Consider the following 17,887-nt stretch of genomic DNA (forward strand, 5'->3'; position numbering starts at 1 on the left):
GCGACCTTAAGTTGCTGGGGTTTATATTTGATTCAGGGGGCCAATGCTGGATACAGGCCCTGGAAAATATCTGGAGTCATAGCTATTTATTGTATCAGAATGAGCTGTTTTAAAGTCATTTTCAGGGCAAGTAGTACTTGTAGAAGAATTTTATGGGGGACAAGAAAAAACAGCATGGGGATGTTGCCTATAAAGTTCCACATCTATGATCTTTCTTTCCATTATTCAGCATATTATACGCTGCTTATATGAAGCTCAGGTGGTGCTGTGTACAGAAAGGCAGACAAAGACTTGCACGGTAGTCATTGTTTTCATTAGAGAAATAGTCTAAGATCAGCACCCTGTGGTAAGATGGAGAATGACAGAGGGGTTTTTTTTCTTTGAAGAGTGGCGAAAATAATAAAGATCACATACATATGATTTCATTTATTCATTTTACTATTTCACTTTTCTAAATGGGATCCTTTCAGAAGAAGTCCAGCCTGCTAACATGCTGTAATTTTATTTAATATCGTTTTTAATAAAGGCGCTTTTCACTGGGACTGGGTCTGGGGCTATGTCAATAAACTGCAGTAAGAGAAGTGAGGGAGGAAAAGTGAAACAGATCATCTCCATGTGTCTGTGAAACCTTTTGACTTTATATTTTATATTATATTTTATATATTATGCTTGATATTATTCGTGGACTGTTGTACATGTATAGAAAAAACAATAATAAACAGCTGTCAGCAAGATTAAAAGAAATTTTACCTTTAATTTGTCTATCCTTGTACCATTAAATATTATTATTATTTCAACTACATATTTATACTCTTGTTTAAATTTCCTTTCATACATTTTATAATTGTTACATTTATGTGTTTATTTGTGTATCGTGATTACATTTTTAATAGTTGTGTTGTGAGCCAGCCAGGTGAAAGGTCAACCGCATGACACATTTGCCAGAGGGCAGACAGTGCCCTCATTTGAATAACGAAGCAAAGAGAATAAAAAAAATAATAAATGGGGAAGTAGTACTTAGGTGGCATAAAAGAGGGTTCACCTTAAAAGTATAGTGGAGTGGTTCGATTACTGGTCCAAAGCTATGTGCAAGAAAGTTGGCTTTTGGGTCGTGCAGGACATTACTGAGGACTTTTTATGACCTGCTGAGGTCTATTTGCAATTTTTTATGCAGTTTTACTGCTGGGGAAGAACCAGAAACAACTTAATACTCTAATGAAGAAGGCCAGCTTTGTTATGGCCCGTCCACTAGCCACAGTGTAGGACGGACCACTATACTTGTGTATGTATTATCATTCCCACTGCACTTTATATACATATGTTTTTTGTTTTTTTTAATATCTGTGATCTGGCTTTTAGTGTATACAGTACATTTTCTGCAAAGTAAAAAAAAATAGTCTTGTATTTAATTGATTTTTGCATTTTTTTTTGAAGTATTAGCCGTTTTGTTAGTCTTGTTTTTTTCATTGTTTTCTAATATATCACTAATTCACATGTTGTCTCTGACCCTTATGCTGCTGTAGCAAGTAAATTTGCCCAGTGTGGAATAATATAAACTCTATTTATCTAGCCGTAATATAAATACCAAATTACATTACATGTATTACATTTCTTAGTTAGTTAGTTAGTTAATATTTAGGGCCATTTCTGCAGTCACTGATTTTAGCCTTATCGGTCCTCCTTATAGAAAATATATCTACGCTGAGTACTGAGTTATCTGAGCTCGATTAGCTGTGCCTTCACAATCAGGGTCACTTGCAAGCTTTGAAAAATAGATGGAACCTAAACGTCGATTCTGTTATTAGTTTCATTTAAACGTAATATTATGGACCGCCTAGCATCTTTTGCAAGTAAGTTTTAGTAATATGTTACAGATACACGTGTCCACTTGAGCTTTAAAGTGTAATCATCTATCATTTTTTAGGGTTATTTTCCCAAGTTAGCTATATTAAGCTAGCTCTGCTATGCTAACATTAGCGTTAGCGCGCAGTGATGCTAACACGGTGTGTTAACTTCTTTAACAGTCTTCAGTGCGGTTTGTTATTGAGCTGCTTTGCAAACGGTGATGAAACATTATCATACATGGCGCTTTAAAGTTAGCATGTGTGGTTTAGCTTAAAGGTCGTTTTAAAGCCTATTTAATCGAAAGCTGCAGTCTTGTTTACATTGTAAGCTTATTTCATGTAATGTCAGCTGATTTCATATACAACCCTACCTGGTGACTTAAAGTGTTAAAATCACGTGATTTCAGATGACCCCTCCGATAAACCGCCGTGCAGAGGTTGTTCATCGTTTCTGACTGAGCCTTACATCAAATGTGCAGAATGTGGACCGTCACCTTTCCTGCTGTGCCTCCAGGTGAACCGGTCACAAAAACTGTTAAATTTACCTGCAGACAAACCCAGTCCAACTGAAACTAAACATTTTGTTTCCCTTTAGTGCTTCACCAGAGGATTTGAGTACAAGAAGCACCAGAGTGATCACAAATATGAAATCATGGTGAGTGAAATAAAAAACAAACAAACAAATGAAATCTTATCCAGTGTGGCTGTCTTTCAACATGAATGTTCATCTTTCACCCCGTTATGCAGACGTCAGATTTCCCCGTGCTGGAGCCTGGGTGGACGGCCCAGGAAGAGATGGCCCTGCTTGAAGCGGTCATGGACTGTGGCTTTGGAAATTGGTTAGTATTTTGTAGTTGTTTGGTAAGATTTCCTCAAACTACATACACATGTCCTTATTTCTTAAAAAGCCTACATGCTAAGATTATGGCATGCAGTCCAGTTTCCAGAGGCAGGGTACACGCTAAACAGGTCATTGGTCTGTTGCAGGACTAACACAGAGACAGACAACTGTGGACACTCACATTCATCTACTGTCCCTTTAGAACAACAAGTTAACCTAAGAAGCAGTCTCTGGACTTTAGGAGGAAGCCAGAGTATCTAGAGAAATCAACAGTGACAGGGAGAACATTGCAAAATCCACACAGAAAGGGCTTATTTGGCCTGTGGCTTCAAACACAGCTTCTACTTGCTCTTAGGCAGCAAAGCTAACCACTAACTATTTTCCAACATAAATGGTTCATTTAATGGCAATTGCATGTCTCAAAGCTAATTTTTCAGATCATGTGCATAATAAAAGCTCCAAACATCTGTTACCGACAGTAACATAGTGCTGAGATAACAAGTGAACGAAATGTTGCAGAGAATTTCTCTTGTTTGCTTCTTTGTCTGCAAACTCCTACACAGTCAGGAGTTAAGCAAGCAAACTTGGCACATAGGTGTGTCTTAGGAACCTGAAAGTTCTTATCTATATCTGATGTTACAATGTTATGTTGCCCAGGAATCACCTAAAAACAGACAGTACATGTTGGCCTGTTTATGCTGTTGACTAACTGATGTACTTAATCAAACTGAGAAAGGTTTGAAAAAAATGTTGGGATGGGATGTTGTTTATGTAAATAAATAGGAAGTAAATATTGGACTGATTGTATATTTATATAGAGCAAAATGTAGCTACATCTATGTATGGTTAAGGGACCTTTAAGGTTTTGTTCAACCAATTGCACACCCATATAGTAAATGAGGATTTTATAACTTAACTATTCATAATAGTTGCATATTTATGGCTTCAAATCCCATTTCCTTAAGTACATTTAAACAGTTTTTTTTATCCAACATTAAACATTTGATATAATCCTGAAATGCCGTAAGCTTAACTCAAGTGATGTAACATTGTTACTGTAAGGGTCACAATTTGGAGATGTTGCAAAATTTGATTTTATGATCAAGAAATTAAAATGGTACAATGTTTTTATAAGGACATATGTGCATAAATGCTACAAATGGGTCATTTTTTTTTTAAGATGTTGGTATGTGGTTGCTAGGCAACATGATGTCATTATATTATCTGGTTAAATATATATATATATATGTAAGGACATTCAGGGGCCTAAGGTTGGTTTGGTGGCTCAACTCCTGAGAGTGTAAGAGCAGTTTGTGGACAAACAAAGTCACAGAGATTTTGTGTATTTGTATATTTATCATGTTGCCTGGCAGCTACCTAACAACAGCCTGAGCAGTTGCAGCATACCCACAAAAATAGTTTACTCTTGCAGTTCTGTTAATCCTCTTTTTACTATGTAAGTATATATTCAGTTGAGCATACTAGTCTTTCAAATATACCTTTTTTATACAGTAGGCCCCTATTTATTTTCTATCTACTTTTCTCAGTGTTATCAAGTTTATCAGTTTCTCAACATCATGAATTGGCCAAACACTACTGTAGCACAGGCCTTTATTAGTTGTTATAAAATAAAACTATAATTTATAATTATAATTAAAATTAAATTATAATTAAAACTATAAATTATAGCACTGGCTCCAGGCCAGTGCTATAATGGCGAACCATGTAGCGTTAACAGTCTGTTAACTGTTGCTACAGCTCAACTCAGACTTGCCCATCAGCTCGAAGCCGGTAAAACCCTTCCACGCTATCATGCACAGGGAGAGAAAAACGAGAGGGAGGAAAGGCTGAACAAGGGTCACAGTGCAGTCACCCATGTTTGAACTCTTACTAGTAGAAGAACTAGAATATCAGGAGGTGGCCTCCTTCATCCCAGAGAGTAGTGATGTGCCAGCTGATGAATAGATTAAAGTGTAGATGAACTGTATAGTTGTTTTGTGTGTAATGCGTTGTAGGTTCATATCAGTGTATCTTGCAAACCCATTTTTTTCTCCTGTTTCTGCACAGCTTTCAAACTCTGATGATAAAGAAGTTGCTGTTTTTCACAGGAAATGTGTATTAATAAGTGAATGAGTGAAACAAATCGGTTCAATTCTGACTTCTAATTATGCCAAGCCTGCATAAAACTGAGACCTCTTCCTACAATTCATGCTCTTTCAGCCCACTGAGTTTCATAGCCTGGAGGCTCAAACTCTTGAGTTGGTGTCACCACTCTGCACCGCTGCATTCACAAACTGCTCGGCTTGCTCACAAGTTAAATATTAATTGTTTGACTTACACGTCTGAATGTGAATGATTGAAACTCAAATGTTTGATTTGGTGATGCCTTGAAAACAAAGATTAGGTTTTAGGACATGGTTGAAGTTTCTAATGAAGAACACTTTTTTCTCCCATGAAAAAGGTGTTTGAACCATACAGTGCCATAACTGTAGCCTTAGTTGGCTAAATGTATCATATGGAAGCCTACAGTTATTTTTTTATCTGTTCCTTCTCCATGCTCGTCTTCATCAGGCAAGATGTTGCGTATCAGATGCGCACTAAAACCAAAGAGGAGTGTGAGAGCCACTACATGAAGAATTTCATCAATAACCCACTCTTCTCCTCCACCCTGCTCAGCCTGCGGAAAGCAAAAGACTCTCGTGTTGCAGAGGGCGCTATTCCTTTTAAACGTAAGGACCTGCAATGTTTACTTCATTATTAAAAAGTGTTTAGATTAAGTTTGATTGTTTATTAATATCATTATTATTATTATTATTGTTATTTATTTAGTTTTATTAAATATTATTCCAGGTTTCATTATGGGCCTTTAGGGCATCTAGAAGAAAGTTTAACATATAAAATTTGAAGCCACCGGCTCGACAGTTGGGCAGAAGCAGTTGGTGACTGAGGATCTTGTCTCATTTCCTGGCAGGCTTCAGGTCTCCATCTGTCACAGTGTTTGACTGCTCCACAAGCATTTTAATGTCTTATTCTTGCATCATTTGGCAAATTCAAGCAGAGACAGACCGTTGTTACGCGTCTGACTATAAAATGCACAAAATTTGGAGGTGGTGCTCTTTGTTGATCTCTACATTTTTAAGCTTTATCTTGCTAAATTTTCTGTGATACCACAGCGTGCGACGATCCCCCTCGGCCCACATTTGACTCGGTGCTGTCTCGCGACATGGCTGGATACATGCCTGCCAGAGCCGACTTCATGGAGGTGAGGGAACACATTTGTCCTGTAGCTGATTGTGTGTTTGGGTGTATGGTAGCGCTAAAGTGCACAGAATAAAGGTATGTGTGGAAAAGATAAAGGTGGCTCATGAAGCACTTAAGTGGCAAGTTACATGAGTTCATTTTTTATGTGTTATATTTGTTTTGTTTTGGCCTTTAAAACACCAAAAAGTGCTATGGAGCAGGTTATCATTAATCTTTCCCTCATCCCGGTTTAGGATCCCAGTTCCTACTGCCGGGAAACTTAACCACAGCATGACGCTGCCACCACCATGCTTTACTGTAGGGATGGTATTGACAGGAGCTTTCCTCCAAGTTCAGGCCATATGTAAAAGGTCTATGACTCTTCCTGTTGTTTGATTTGCTGTTTAATATTAATAGCCTTTTTCCTTTATGTTTCCATTTTGTTATAGGAGTTTGACAACTATGCAGAATGGGATCTGAAAGATATTGACTTTGTGGATGATGATTCAGACGTCCTTCGTGGTGGGTTACATTTTGTTTTATTGACAACTAAACAACGGTGTGAATCCCAGCATTTACATTACAAAACCTATGAACTGTGTCGCATATGTTCTTGTTTTTCAGCATTGAAGCTTGCAGTTGTTGATATTTATCATTCAAGATTAAAGGAGAGACAACGGAGGAAGAAGTAGGTCTTTTTTTAATTATATGGGATGAAAAATTAATTCACAGTAATGTAATGACTCCATTGTGTCAGCAGGTGGCATCATAAGCCTTTATTGTGGAGCCTCAGTTTCCACAGATACTTCATTATACTTTCAGGCTGAATAAATGCATTTCATACTGTATTAAAATTAACAAGGCTAACAATTCCAAACTCCTATCTACACCATTTAAATATTAATGATTTCATTACGCTAATACATTTATAACTTCTAATCTAAACCTTATTATTTTCTTAAAAGCTTTTTAAAGACACGAATCCTGAGAGGGATTGTCACAAAGTCAGCAGTGTGATTATAATTGCATATTTAAGCCTTTTTCAGGCTCTCATTACAAGCCGCGGGGAGTCATTCAGGTGCAACTTACAAGCTGCGGGAACTTCTATTCAAACCCTGAATATATTTTTGGAAATTGGGAAAATGTGTCTGTCCCCCCGGTGAACGATGTGCATGCCAAGCTGCTTGACATTTTGCCCAGTTTTAGTCGGGCATGGAGAGCATTCTCACCAGAGGAGAGTTTGGAAAATGTTTTAAAGCTCATAGAAAATGTACTGTGCACATTTTGTGCGTTTGAGTTATACAGAGAACACGTCCTGCGTGTTTGCATGATCGCTGTTTTACTTGTAGCTAATCAGAGAGGCTACCGGGATCACACTCCCAGCTCACGCTCGTCTCACAGTCCACTGTAAATCCCAGTAATACTCAGTTCTGTTGTATGTATCTCACATTTATTGAGTTAAGTTTGGTGGGTAGGAAAATATAGATAACGTTACATATGTAGCAGCAGTTAAAACAATTGTGCAGTAAAACCCATTGTACCTAATGAAATGGCAACTGTGTGTAAGTGGTTATCATTAGGTTCTGGAAAGCCCTCAAATTCAAGTCACTGTGAGCTGCAGGAAATCACAATGACTATTTTTCTGTATTCTGATAGTCAGCTGATGTAATAAGAAATGGAAGTCAATTTTAAAGGTTTCCAAGGATATTAATCTGCCTTTAACCCATTAGCTGTCATTCTTGGACATACACAGACAAGCGTTGCTGCGGCGTATCCGTCACTAAATCAACTTTTAACGACTTCATGCTCCCTGAGCACGCTTGGAATGGCATGTCTGACTAGGAGGGAATGAGTGTTTTACAGCTCCCTCATCTGTCCCTGAAACCCTGTTTTATCTCTGCTAACTTGTAGCTTGTCAGAAAGGCTTTTAAGATCAGAAGTTGAGCTCTGCCCCTGAACCTCAAAGCACACTTTTTAGCATAACTGCAGGTTTTGAGGTCCTAAAGGCCATTTAATTTATTCCCCTCAAAACAGGCCTTTAAATAGTCATGAAAAGCCTTGAGCTTAATTTCCAGGCATCCTAAATATTCCTCCTTCATTTATCAACAGGGCTGTTGGTTTTAAAGTGTTTCTGTATGTGGTTGTGAAAGATGTTGTGAAACTCAGAAATGGAAGTAGGAATCTTCTGAATGTGTCACATTTATTGCTTTTATACTGTTATAAGTCAGTAAATTCATTTTCTGTAAGTAATTGTAAATGTTATTGTTCCTAATTTAATTAATATAAGTTATTTCTGATTGTTATTAAAAGCTTCGGTGTATTAATGCATACTGTAGATGCACTCAGTTGCCAGTTTGTTAGGTACAGTGCAGCTTGGACGTCTTCACAAAGATCAGCATGCTCAGTTTTTGTTGCAGATTACAGAGGATTGATTCAGCTCTAGGATCATTTTGGAGAATGTCGTTTGTGGGCTGTAATGCAGAACCTCATTATGATGTAATGTGATGGACACGAGCACACCAAACTACAGCCCTCAAAATGATCACATAGTTGATATATGCTGTATTTTTAAGTTGCCAAAGTGTAGTGGAAGTCAGAAAATAAATGTCTAAATCCCTGTATTTGTTTCTTTCAGGATAATCCGAGACCATGGATTGATCAACCTGCGGAAATTCCAGAGTGAGTCCTCTTCTGAAACACTCTTGGGCTTGGCCGCGACAGTATTCATAGCAGCTCAGGGAGACATGCGATATCTGGCAGCCAAATCGGCACCCAGGGTTTCTATGGATGCATGCAAACAACTCTGCTGTAATAACCACCGTTAACCTCCACGGCCCCTCTGGTAGCTGATGTGTGGCAACTGGCTGTGCTTGTATTTACTGCGAAGGGTACGAATAGCCTGCGCCGGCTCATGTGTGCCGCGGCATAATTGCGATCCCAGTGCGGTGAGCATTGCTGCCATAATGGCTGAAGTGTGTCAGGAGAAAGAGAGCTGTTTTTATTGATCCACCCGTTACAGGTTGGGTTTCAGCGAGCTCAGTAACGTAATTCTTTGCATCTCTGGGGTTTTTTTCATTACACAGCGAGAACTGCTGTGAATGGATTTGTCCAATTAGAGCGTGTCTTTTTAAACTACGTGCGACCACCCTGCCCTTCGTTACATCTCCATGTGTTGCTCTGTGAAATTGTCTGTGGTTCGGGAGTTGAAGAGTTCTCCCCTCATGTTTTATTTATGTATCCTCCAGCCTCCAGTTAGCCCTCCTCCCTCTTTTTCCCTTATCTCCCCAGTCTTTGGAGACAAAAGGGAACTCAGAGTAGCTGTAGAGCTGCAGACTGGTTGTCATGGAGACTGTCAAAGATTGTGTGTGTGTATGTGTGTGTCACATGCAATAATGGAAGCAGTATCTGAGCCCAGGAGGCTCACGGTATCATGTCTCAGTGACTGCTGGAGGCAGAATGACCAGCGTTGTTGTTTCAGGACAGCGATCTGTTTGACGTCCTGTAAGAGCTCGCCTCTCCCAATGATTCAGGTTGCGTTGCTGTTTGCAGTCAGAGTTTTTTGTGCCGATCATGTGAAACCACACACAGGTCCAGCATTGATGTCTCCTTGGAGATATGAACATTTTTCCTTGTGTTGCTCAGAGCATGACTTCATGTGTTTAGCCTGAGATGGCAGCTGATAATTAGCTCTCGCAGGCTGGAGTCTGACGATGGAATTTGACCCTGACACACACACACACACACACACACACACACACACACACACACACACACACATCAGCTTTCCTCGGTGGCTTTGACACTTGTCTGTTACTCAGCAACACGGGCAATGCTTTCACATGAGCACAACAAGCGCTTCAGAGTGAGAGCTAAGCGTGGTGAATACACAGCAGTGGAGCGTTACTGTGACAAATCACAGGGACAGGGTTGCTGATTGTATTTAGTTTCATACATTTTTTCTTCCTGTAGTGCTTCTTGACTACACTTTCAATTAGAAAAGATAGGGGACCAAAACTAAATTTAGGACTGTTGCATTAAAATGATTGTTGACTTTGAAACTTGAATCTTTAGGCCCCTTTTGATTACACTGTCGAGTTAAACCATCGGCTGTATGCTAGCAAAGTTTGTATGTATTCAGCATTTATAGCTGAAGAATTCACGCTGCTGCTTTGTACAGAAATGTGCGAATTCATTTAGGCTGTTTAGATTTGAATTGGGTACGAACACCAAATGGTAATACACAGAAAAATTGTCCACGTTGTTCAGTCTCCTCCTCCGACTGATGAAGGTTGTCTGTGTGGAAATTACTCAGTCTCAAAACACTTTTGTAAAGTGACAGACTGTGTGCAAAAACAATTAGTGAGTGTGCCGCCTCTGTCCGACCCAAGCAGTCTGGAGGTGAAACTGCCTTGAAACTCGCCATTATTTACTTGTCTGCAGACAGGGGGTGGGGCAAATTAAAAGAGAAACCTGAGCCCTTGACCCTTGCGATGAGGGTTATGCAGTGGCTCTGTTATTACTGTGAGGATCATTTTTCCAAATGGTTTGTGCTCACTTGTCTCCTTGGAGTGAAGAGTCACTGCAAATCAATAAAGTTGATCTGAGTGTTCACCTGAACACTGTGATAAAGCATTTCTGTCCTGGTCTCTACTGTGATGTAATGAAAATGATGTGAGTCGTTTGCTGTGGCATTTGCGATCACCAGATCTCATCCCTGCTGAACATGTAGAGGACAGCGGTCGCGCCGTCATCATAAAAGCAACAGATAAGGGGGAATATCTTTTTTAAGGTATTCCATCTCTCCAGTAGTGTTTCCGAGACACAGTCAATCAGTCATGCCCTTTGCTATTTTTACTATTTTTCATCTTTGAGTTCTTTTCAGACTTTATCTCTACCACCGTCCCGTTCTTGGAGAAATCCTTTTATTTCTTGACAGCCCTGAATATTTTTGATCAAATACTGATATCATTTTATTACAGCCAACCTTAAACAAAACAATGTTTAATTCATTGTTCTTCAGCACATCCACTGAGTTACAGATGAAAGCACACAACAGGTGTACGCTGATGATGTGTGGTGACATTGACAACCAGCAGTCTGAGGGAACCTTTAAGTTCCTTCCTAAAAAGCTCCCGGGACTACAGTTTTCAGGAATTTTAGGCAGAAATGTGTGCAAACCCACAGAATGTTGAAAGTGTTCTGTTGGCATATTATAACCCAACACAGTGTAACTTTTTTTTTTTTAACTTGTCACCCATGTTCAGCTTGTAATCACAATTATCAGAATGTTTTCAGGGATTTTTTCAACTTGAGTTTTTTAAAATATATTGCTATTTCAGGACAACTGTTGTCTCACAGTGTTTTGTATTATGATATTATATATTTTATTACATATTATGAGTTCAGTGTTTGTCAATCCCCAGGATATGACAGTCACATATGGAGAGAAAGAAAAACTCAGTTTTAACAGAGAGAGACAGCCATCTGTCACAACCTTTTGGGGAGAAGGATGAAAACAAATGGGACAAAACAAACTGAAGGAGACAAAATGCAAGAGTGCATCAAAGGAAGTCCCCAAGCACTTTTGCTGAGGTCTGTTTGTACCAACCTAAGCAGTGGTTCAGGTTAGCAGACCCCCTGCAGACTATAAGCTTTATCAAAAAGGAAAGTTTAAAATCTAATCTTGAAAGTAGAGATGGCATCTGTTTCCCAAACTCAGAGTCTGTCAGACCCATTCTGCTTTTGGAGATTCTGTGAACCACGTGTAAGCCTGCAAGCTCAGAGCAAAGTACTCTGTTGAGATGATATGATGCTATAAAGTCTGTAAGTTATGATTATGTCCGTTCATTCAAGACGTTATGATAGGAGAAGGATTTTAGGGGCAGTACAATGATCCAGTGTCACCTCTTAGCTAGAAGGTTCTCTGTTTAAATCCACCTGCTGGCTGTGGACCTTGTTTTTTCCCAGTAAGTCAATTTCCTTCTACAGGCCAGAGACATGCATGTTAGGATACAAGGCCGTAGGTGTGAATGTGAGGATGAATAGTTGTCTGTCTCTGTCTTAGCCTTGTGAAAGAATGGCAAACTGAAGTTTAGAAAAGGTGAATAAAATTGTGTTTTGTTTTGTTTTGGGGGTTTTTTTTCTTCTTTTTTTCATGGAGCAACAGCGTTGGATGCTGTTTTGGAAAAACAGAAAAACAAGAAAAACATACAAATCTGTCAGGAATGCAACTAAATAACTGCAACCTAATCAAAAACAACATGTAACATGTTATACTATTTTTTACAGCAACAGAGAGTGGGACAGTCTACTTAATAAAAGTGCTACTGTGAGAGAGTGCAAACATTTCATACATACAACAGTGGTTAAAAAAACAACCCCAAAACAACAAAAGTTAAGTAAACAGTGAGACTGAGATTGTGCTCGAGAGTAGTGTAAATTGCAGTAATGAATATGTAAAAAATTAAGAAACAGTTGCAAGAAGGTGTAATAAAGAAATGTCTGTGAAATCCTTTGGCAGACAGGTGTGTTCACCTGTCAAAACAAGAACAGTTACTGTACAGTTAACCACTACAAGAACATGAATAAATGATGGTAACTAACAGTGGTGTTACTTCAGGGCAGCTATGGCATAAGCCTTACATTGGGTTGTGGTCTGTTAAGCACTGTTTGCATGGATGCTGAGAGACCATACAGTCCATTTAGAAGCTACAGGATGCAAATTCTCCCCTTGCACCAGCTTTAGAGAATCATAGCGGTGCATCTACAGAGTGACTGTGATAAATGTTGGTAATATTTACATGCCTATAAGCACAGCATTGATGCAGAGCTGCGAGTTGACGGCTGTTCTCTGGTGGTTAACTGGAAAAAAGAAACCAAATTACTTCACCTAGAATGCAGTAAAAAACCCAAACTGCTCACGTCTAAAAGTGTCTGCTGGGGATATTTTTCTTTCATATTTCTGTTTTATATTTGTTTGTATCTGCCTGCCTACTCACAGCTCTCTCCCTCTCTCTCTCTCTCTGTCTCTGGTAGTGCTGGAGCGATGCTACCCAAAGGAGGTGCAGGAGCTGTATGATGTCATGAGAAGATTTGCCAGAGTGGTTGGACCAATTGAACATGACAAATTCATCGAAAGTCACGCACGTTAGTATCTGACTGAGTTCACATGGCAGGGTTACGTGCAATTTAAGTAACAGTCACAAAGTGTGGCATGACCAGTTTATGCCACACTGCCTCAGCATCACTAGACGATTGCAGCGTCAAGGGAGGTTATTTTTAATCTTTGTGGGAAGGTAATGCCAGACCCCTTCCTGTTTTTCTCTGAGAGATTCCCACACTTCCACTATGTCTGTGTACAAATTAAAGAAAATTCTCACATGAAATGTCTTCATTAGTCAGCAGTGCTTCTTGACACAGGCTTATCAAGTTTTTGAACCTCTGCTGTCATTTGTATATCTCTTAAATTGGCATCTCACAGATAGTTGCAGTTTCCTGGCAACCAGCAGGGACTCCAGGAAGTTGCAGTTCATTGCAAAGAAATAGTCAAGCACCTACATCTCTTTAAACAGCAGATTTTTATTTTTACACTTGAGATATATCAAGGTAATTAGTCAGCTTTGGAAGTGCTGACTGGATTTTTTTTTTTTTCTTTACATAACTGTTGGACAGAGCCTGGCTAGCTGTTTCCACTTGTTTACCATCTTTATGTTAAACTAAGCTAACTCTGCTCTGGCTGCAGTTCGACAGCCAGCACACAGTTAGATTAAACAGGCATGCATTAGGTTGGTTTCAGTCTTCTTAACCTTCAAATTGACCGCTACTCCTGCTACAAGAAAAATCATAACTAATCTTTGGAACAACCAGCAACACATTCTGGCTATTAGCTCTGCACAAAACTGGTGAGCTGTCCAGGGTGTACCCCCTGCCTTTTACTCTGTGGCAGCTGGGTTAAGCTCCAGCACGCCGTGACCCTGCGTTAGATAAGTGGAAGATGGATAGACGAACTAAACTGATAACATTATTTTTTGAACCACACTAATTAGTCAGTCATAGCGCAGGTTAGTGATTTCTTTAAAAAAACTCTGGATACCAGAAAAGACCTGCTCTTATGGTCAAGGACTTAGGGTTGATGTGAACCGTGCATCTATTGCAACAACTTTTTCAACAACAAGTCATTGCAGAGATGCACAAAGCTAAAACTAGACTGTTAATTGGTCCACAGTAAGACAAAGTGTCCTGCATGAAGAAAATTCAGGACTGTCCCTAAAGGTGGGCGTGCTACAAAGTTCACAGTGAGAACAAGTGCATTGCTTAAAAAGGAGGAAAAAAAACTCCAGGATAAAATCAAAGCCTGCAGGATTCTCTACAGTCTGCTGAAATCTGTGCTCATGTGTCTGTGAATGAAAGCAGTCTGCAGCAGACCAGCTGGATGTCCCATAACAATTCCTTGGCAGTGTCCTGAAAAGCAGTGTGCACAAATAAAGCTTGTTTGGGCTTTGCTGTCCCTGTTTGTATTTATTGTATCAAAAAAAATCAGTAATCAGTACTTCCAAATGGAGATCTGTGTAACTCCAGCTTCCTCCGGTAGATTAATTGATGGTGTTATATTGGCCATAGATGTGCAAGTCTTGGGGGGGGTCTTTCTCAGCTGTCCTCAAGCCGTCCAGTCCCCAGATGTTGATTTAATTTTGTATGAATGCTGTATGAAACTGTTCTGAGAAGCACAAAATGCTTACTCATTGTGCTAAATGAAATGTGAGCTGCAGCTGTGTGAAAGCGAGTTCAGGGAACTCTGCAACAGTCTGCGCAGGTTTGCTTTTAACTGCCTTCATCTCTCTCAATCTCTCTTTGTTTTCAGTGGAGTTTGAGCTGAGGAGAGAGATCCGCAGGCTGCAGGAGTACAGGAAAGCTGGGATCAAGTCTTTCTGCAGTGAGTCAAGTTTGACCTTTTCTTTCCCTCCTCCCCTGAACAAAAACTTCATTTTAAAGTTGTGTGCATAAGCAGGAAAATGTGTTTATATTCAGGCTTGCACTTTATTTTTAGTTCGGTTCAAATCAGTTATTTTTTGCTGCACCAGCAGAACACTTTATCACAGTGTTTGGATCATTTTTGGAATTTTAATCTTGGACCAGCTTGTTAATGTGGGCCATGGAAAGACCAAAAGCGTGCAGGCTCCTAGGGCTTTTCTTTGGTATGTGGACTGTTGATCCAGCCAAGTAAGACGTGTGAGGGTGTTAGCTTGAACTGTGCGAAATTGTAAAGGACATTTTTGGCAGTTTCTGATACTTTATGGTCTAAACAGCGTAGCAGTTTCGAGTCGCAGCCCTAATTTGTACGCTCTTTGTTCACCTTTCTGTGCAATAGGTGCCAAGGTGTACGAGCGGGTGAAGCGAATGCGTGAAGACGAGCGGAGGAAGAGGACCATGCTGTGTGACGTGCTGCAGTACATCCAGGATGGCAGAGCCTGTCAGCAGTGGCTCAGCAAACAGGCTGCAATGTAAGGCTCTAAACTCCCCGCTCGTAGCCCAGCGTGTAATAGAAGGGCTGGTGAAGCCACGCTCCCCGGAGACGCTGACCTCTGTCATCACTCCCAGCACCGGTCATGCTGAGATGAATCGAGCTGTATTATAGAGCATCTCGCTTACACCACAGTCTTTGCTGTATTTTTAGTCTTTTTAATGGGTCGCTGCTCCTCTTGTTTTCATCCTTTTCTTTGGATGTTATCCAAGTTCTTCCAATTATTCTACCTTTTAAAAAAAACTTTGAATGCTATGATTCATCTTTTCTGGCTGATGATTCTGGAGTGAGAATAGTGAACAAAAGCCCAGGGATGCAGTGTGTGTGTGTGTGTGTGTGTGTGTGTGTGTGTGTGTGTGTACATATATAAACATGGCAGCTGAGATAATAACACTTTTCTTAATGATTGCAGAGATGCTGGAATCACTCCAGCTGTCACAACAATCACAGTGTCAGGTACGGCGTTTCTTTCCACCTTTCCTTATGTATTCTGTCCTCTCCGTGGCTCCCGGCACATTAATGCCAACAACTTCACCATTTATCTGCTCAAAAATAGCCCCCTGCTTGCATATTTGTCTTGCTATTTTTTTCCTTTTCATATTAACTGCCTTTCCCTAACCTCCAGAGCACAAATGGGACGCACACTCCCACATGGCTATATTTACACAATTTGCACAGCGTAAATATTTGTTCGCCCGTCTCTTCGATGCAAAGGAATTAACTGCATGTTGCCAGGCTGCTATTATGTTCTCTGAAGTGCAGGCTAACATTGTGGTGCTGAATTTCCATTTGACTGTAGAATTTTTTGCTCCACAGCAACAGGTAGGCGGAGCGCCCCTCCTCTCAACCTGACCGGACTGCCGGGAACAGAGAAGCTCAACGAGCGGGAGAAAGAGGTAAAGATATGGTCACGCAGATGGAAGAAGGGTCAATATGTGTTAAGTCGTGTGTCATTAGTCATCTGCTTACACATCTATGTCAACAATATGGCCCTGGCCTCTCTTCATGACTTCCCTCTGTCATGGTTTGGGTGTACATTTTGGACAGTGGTGTTGGGAATCTTGTCAGAATTGATGGAATTATGAACACAGAAAAGTACAGTCAGTATTCCACGATGGATCCAAATCTATCTGAAAGCATGTGATTGGCTTTTTCCAGCTTGACAATGATGCCAAATACACTGCCTTTGGAATAAAAGCATGCCCAAGTTGAAAAATACATAAATCACTGCACATATTTTCTTTGAAAAAGGTAAAGATATGAGAGTTGGCTCAAGACTTTTGCTCTGTATTTACAGGTTTGTTTGTTTTTTAAAGCCACTCTCTCCTCCGATTTCTAAACCCTGTTTATTTTGTGGTTGTAGCTGTGTCAGGTGGTGCGGCTGGTACCGGGCGCATACCTGGAGTACAAACAAGCTTTACTTAACGAGTGCAGACGGCAGGGCGGGCTGCGGCTGGCGCAGGCGCGGGCGCTGATCAAGATCGACGTCAACAAGACTCGCAAGATCTATGACTTCCTAATCAAAGAGGGTTACATCACCAAGGCGTAGGAGTGTTTGACCACAGTGGGAGGTTCGCTCGTGGTTAGTGATTAGTTTGTTTTTAATCTTGTAATGTCGTCAGTTCAAGTTTTGTAAGACGTTCAGATTGTTGCTGCTCGTTTGAAGTATTAAAACATTTGTTGTTGTGTGTTTTAGTCCAAATGTACTCAAGTCTTGTATAATTGTGAGAAGAACAGGGGATTGTATTAAAATGATGTATTTATTTCTCCTGATATAAAGTGTTAGAAAATGACCTGATGTACATGTTGATATTTTTAAACTGTAAAACAGCCGCTTGGATTAAAATTCTTGGTAACTTTTTAGTTTACTGTAGGTTTGAATTAATAGGCAGATTAGTTTAGTGAAATTAGGAACCAGCGCACCATTTGGTCACAAATGTAAGGCTTGTTCACTTGAAACCATATAATTTAGTATATTTTATAGTAAAAATATATTTATAACATGAATATTTACTTTTTTCTTTAAAAATCCACCAGAAATCCACTAATGACTATGAACTGTACATATTAGGCTTTTTTTTTTTTTAGCTGTTTTTGTACTTCCAAACGGAGATCTCGTTTGCATTTGCAAAAAACAAGTGATGAAAGAAGCTCTTTTATGAAATGAGTGGTTTTTCAGGGCTGCTTATAGAGCAAGGTAACTGGGTTTTTTTAATCAGATGTTGGTGTGAGTGGTCTCTGCCCATTCAGCTACTCCTGGAAAAACACAAAAACTATTCTAATGATTGTCTAACTATGTCTTTATTGGTTTTTACTGAGGTGTCAAAACTCATCAGTAAGGAAGAAGTCATCAAATGTTGTTTTTATGGGGGAAAGAGTATAAAAAGAGACCATGTTAAAAAAATCATTTCATTGTAATTTTTTTGGAAAGCTGCAGAGGTG

At 39.7% G+C, this 17,887-nt stretch overlaps 1 protein-coding gene across 1 annotated transcript; it reads left to right on the forward strand.

The window, feature by feature from the left end:
- The first annotated feature begins 1,705 nt into the window (after positions 1-1,705).
- tada2a (transcriptional adaptor 2A) lies at positions 1,706-17,238 on the forward strand. The gene is made up of 15 exons (XM_031731699.2): positions 1,706-1,850; positions 2,252-2,358; positions 2,440-2,499; positions 2,592-2,683; positions 5,257-5,414; positions 5,859-5,947; positions 6,375-6,447; positions 6,550-6,613; positions 8,561-8,604; positions 12,961-13,071; positions 14,786-14,857; positions 15,293-15,425; positions 15,858-15,901; positions 16,262-16,341; positions 16,809-17,238. Exons 1-15 carry the CDS (start codon positions 1,826-1,828, stop codon positions 16,992-16,994), a joined length of 1,338 nt encoding a protein of 445 aa, XP_031587559.1. The 5' UTR covers positions 1,706-1,825; the 3' UTR covers positions 16,995-17,238.
- The last annotated feature ends 649 nt before the right edge of the window (positions 17,239-17,887 follow it).

Source organism: Oreochromis aureus, linkage group 14 (assembly GCF_013358895.1).
Source record: "Oreochromis aureus strain Israel breed Guangdong linkage group 14, ZZ_aureus, whole genome shotgun sequence".
NCBI classification, from domain to species: Eukaryota; Metazoa; Chordata; class Actinopteri; order Cichliformes; family Cichlidae; genus Oreochromis; species Oreochromis aureus.

What these genes read in the sequence shown, in the direction of transcription:
- tada2a (XM_031731699.2), top strand. Translation starts at nt 1,826, where the DNA reads ATGGACCGCCTAGCATCTTTTGCAA. An exon ending in CCAGAGCCGACTTCATGGAG is followed by an intron (nt 5,948 to 6,374) that starts GTGAGGGAACAC and finishes ATTTTGTTATAG; the next exon opens with GAGTTTGACAACTATGCAGA. An exon ending in CAACCTGCGGAAATTCCAGA is followed by an intron (nt 8,605 to 12,960) that starts GTGAGTCCTCTT and finishes TGTCTCTGGTAG; the next exon opens with TGCTGGAGCGATGCTACCCA.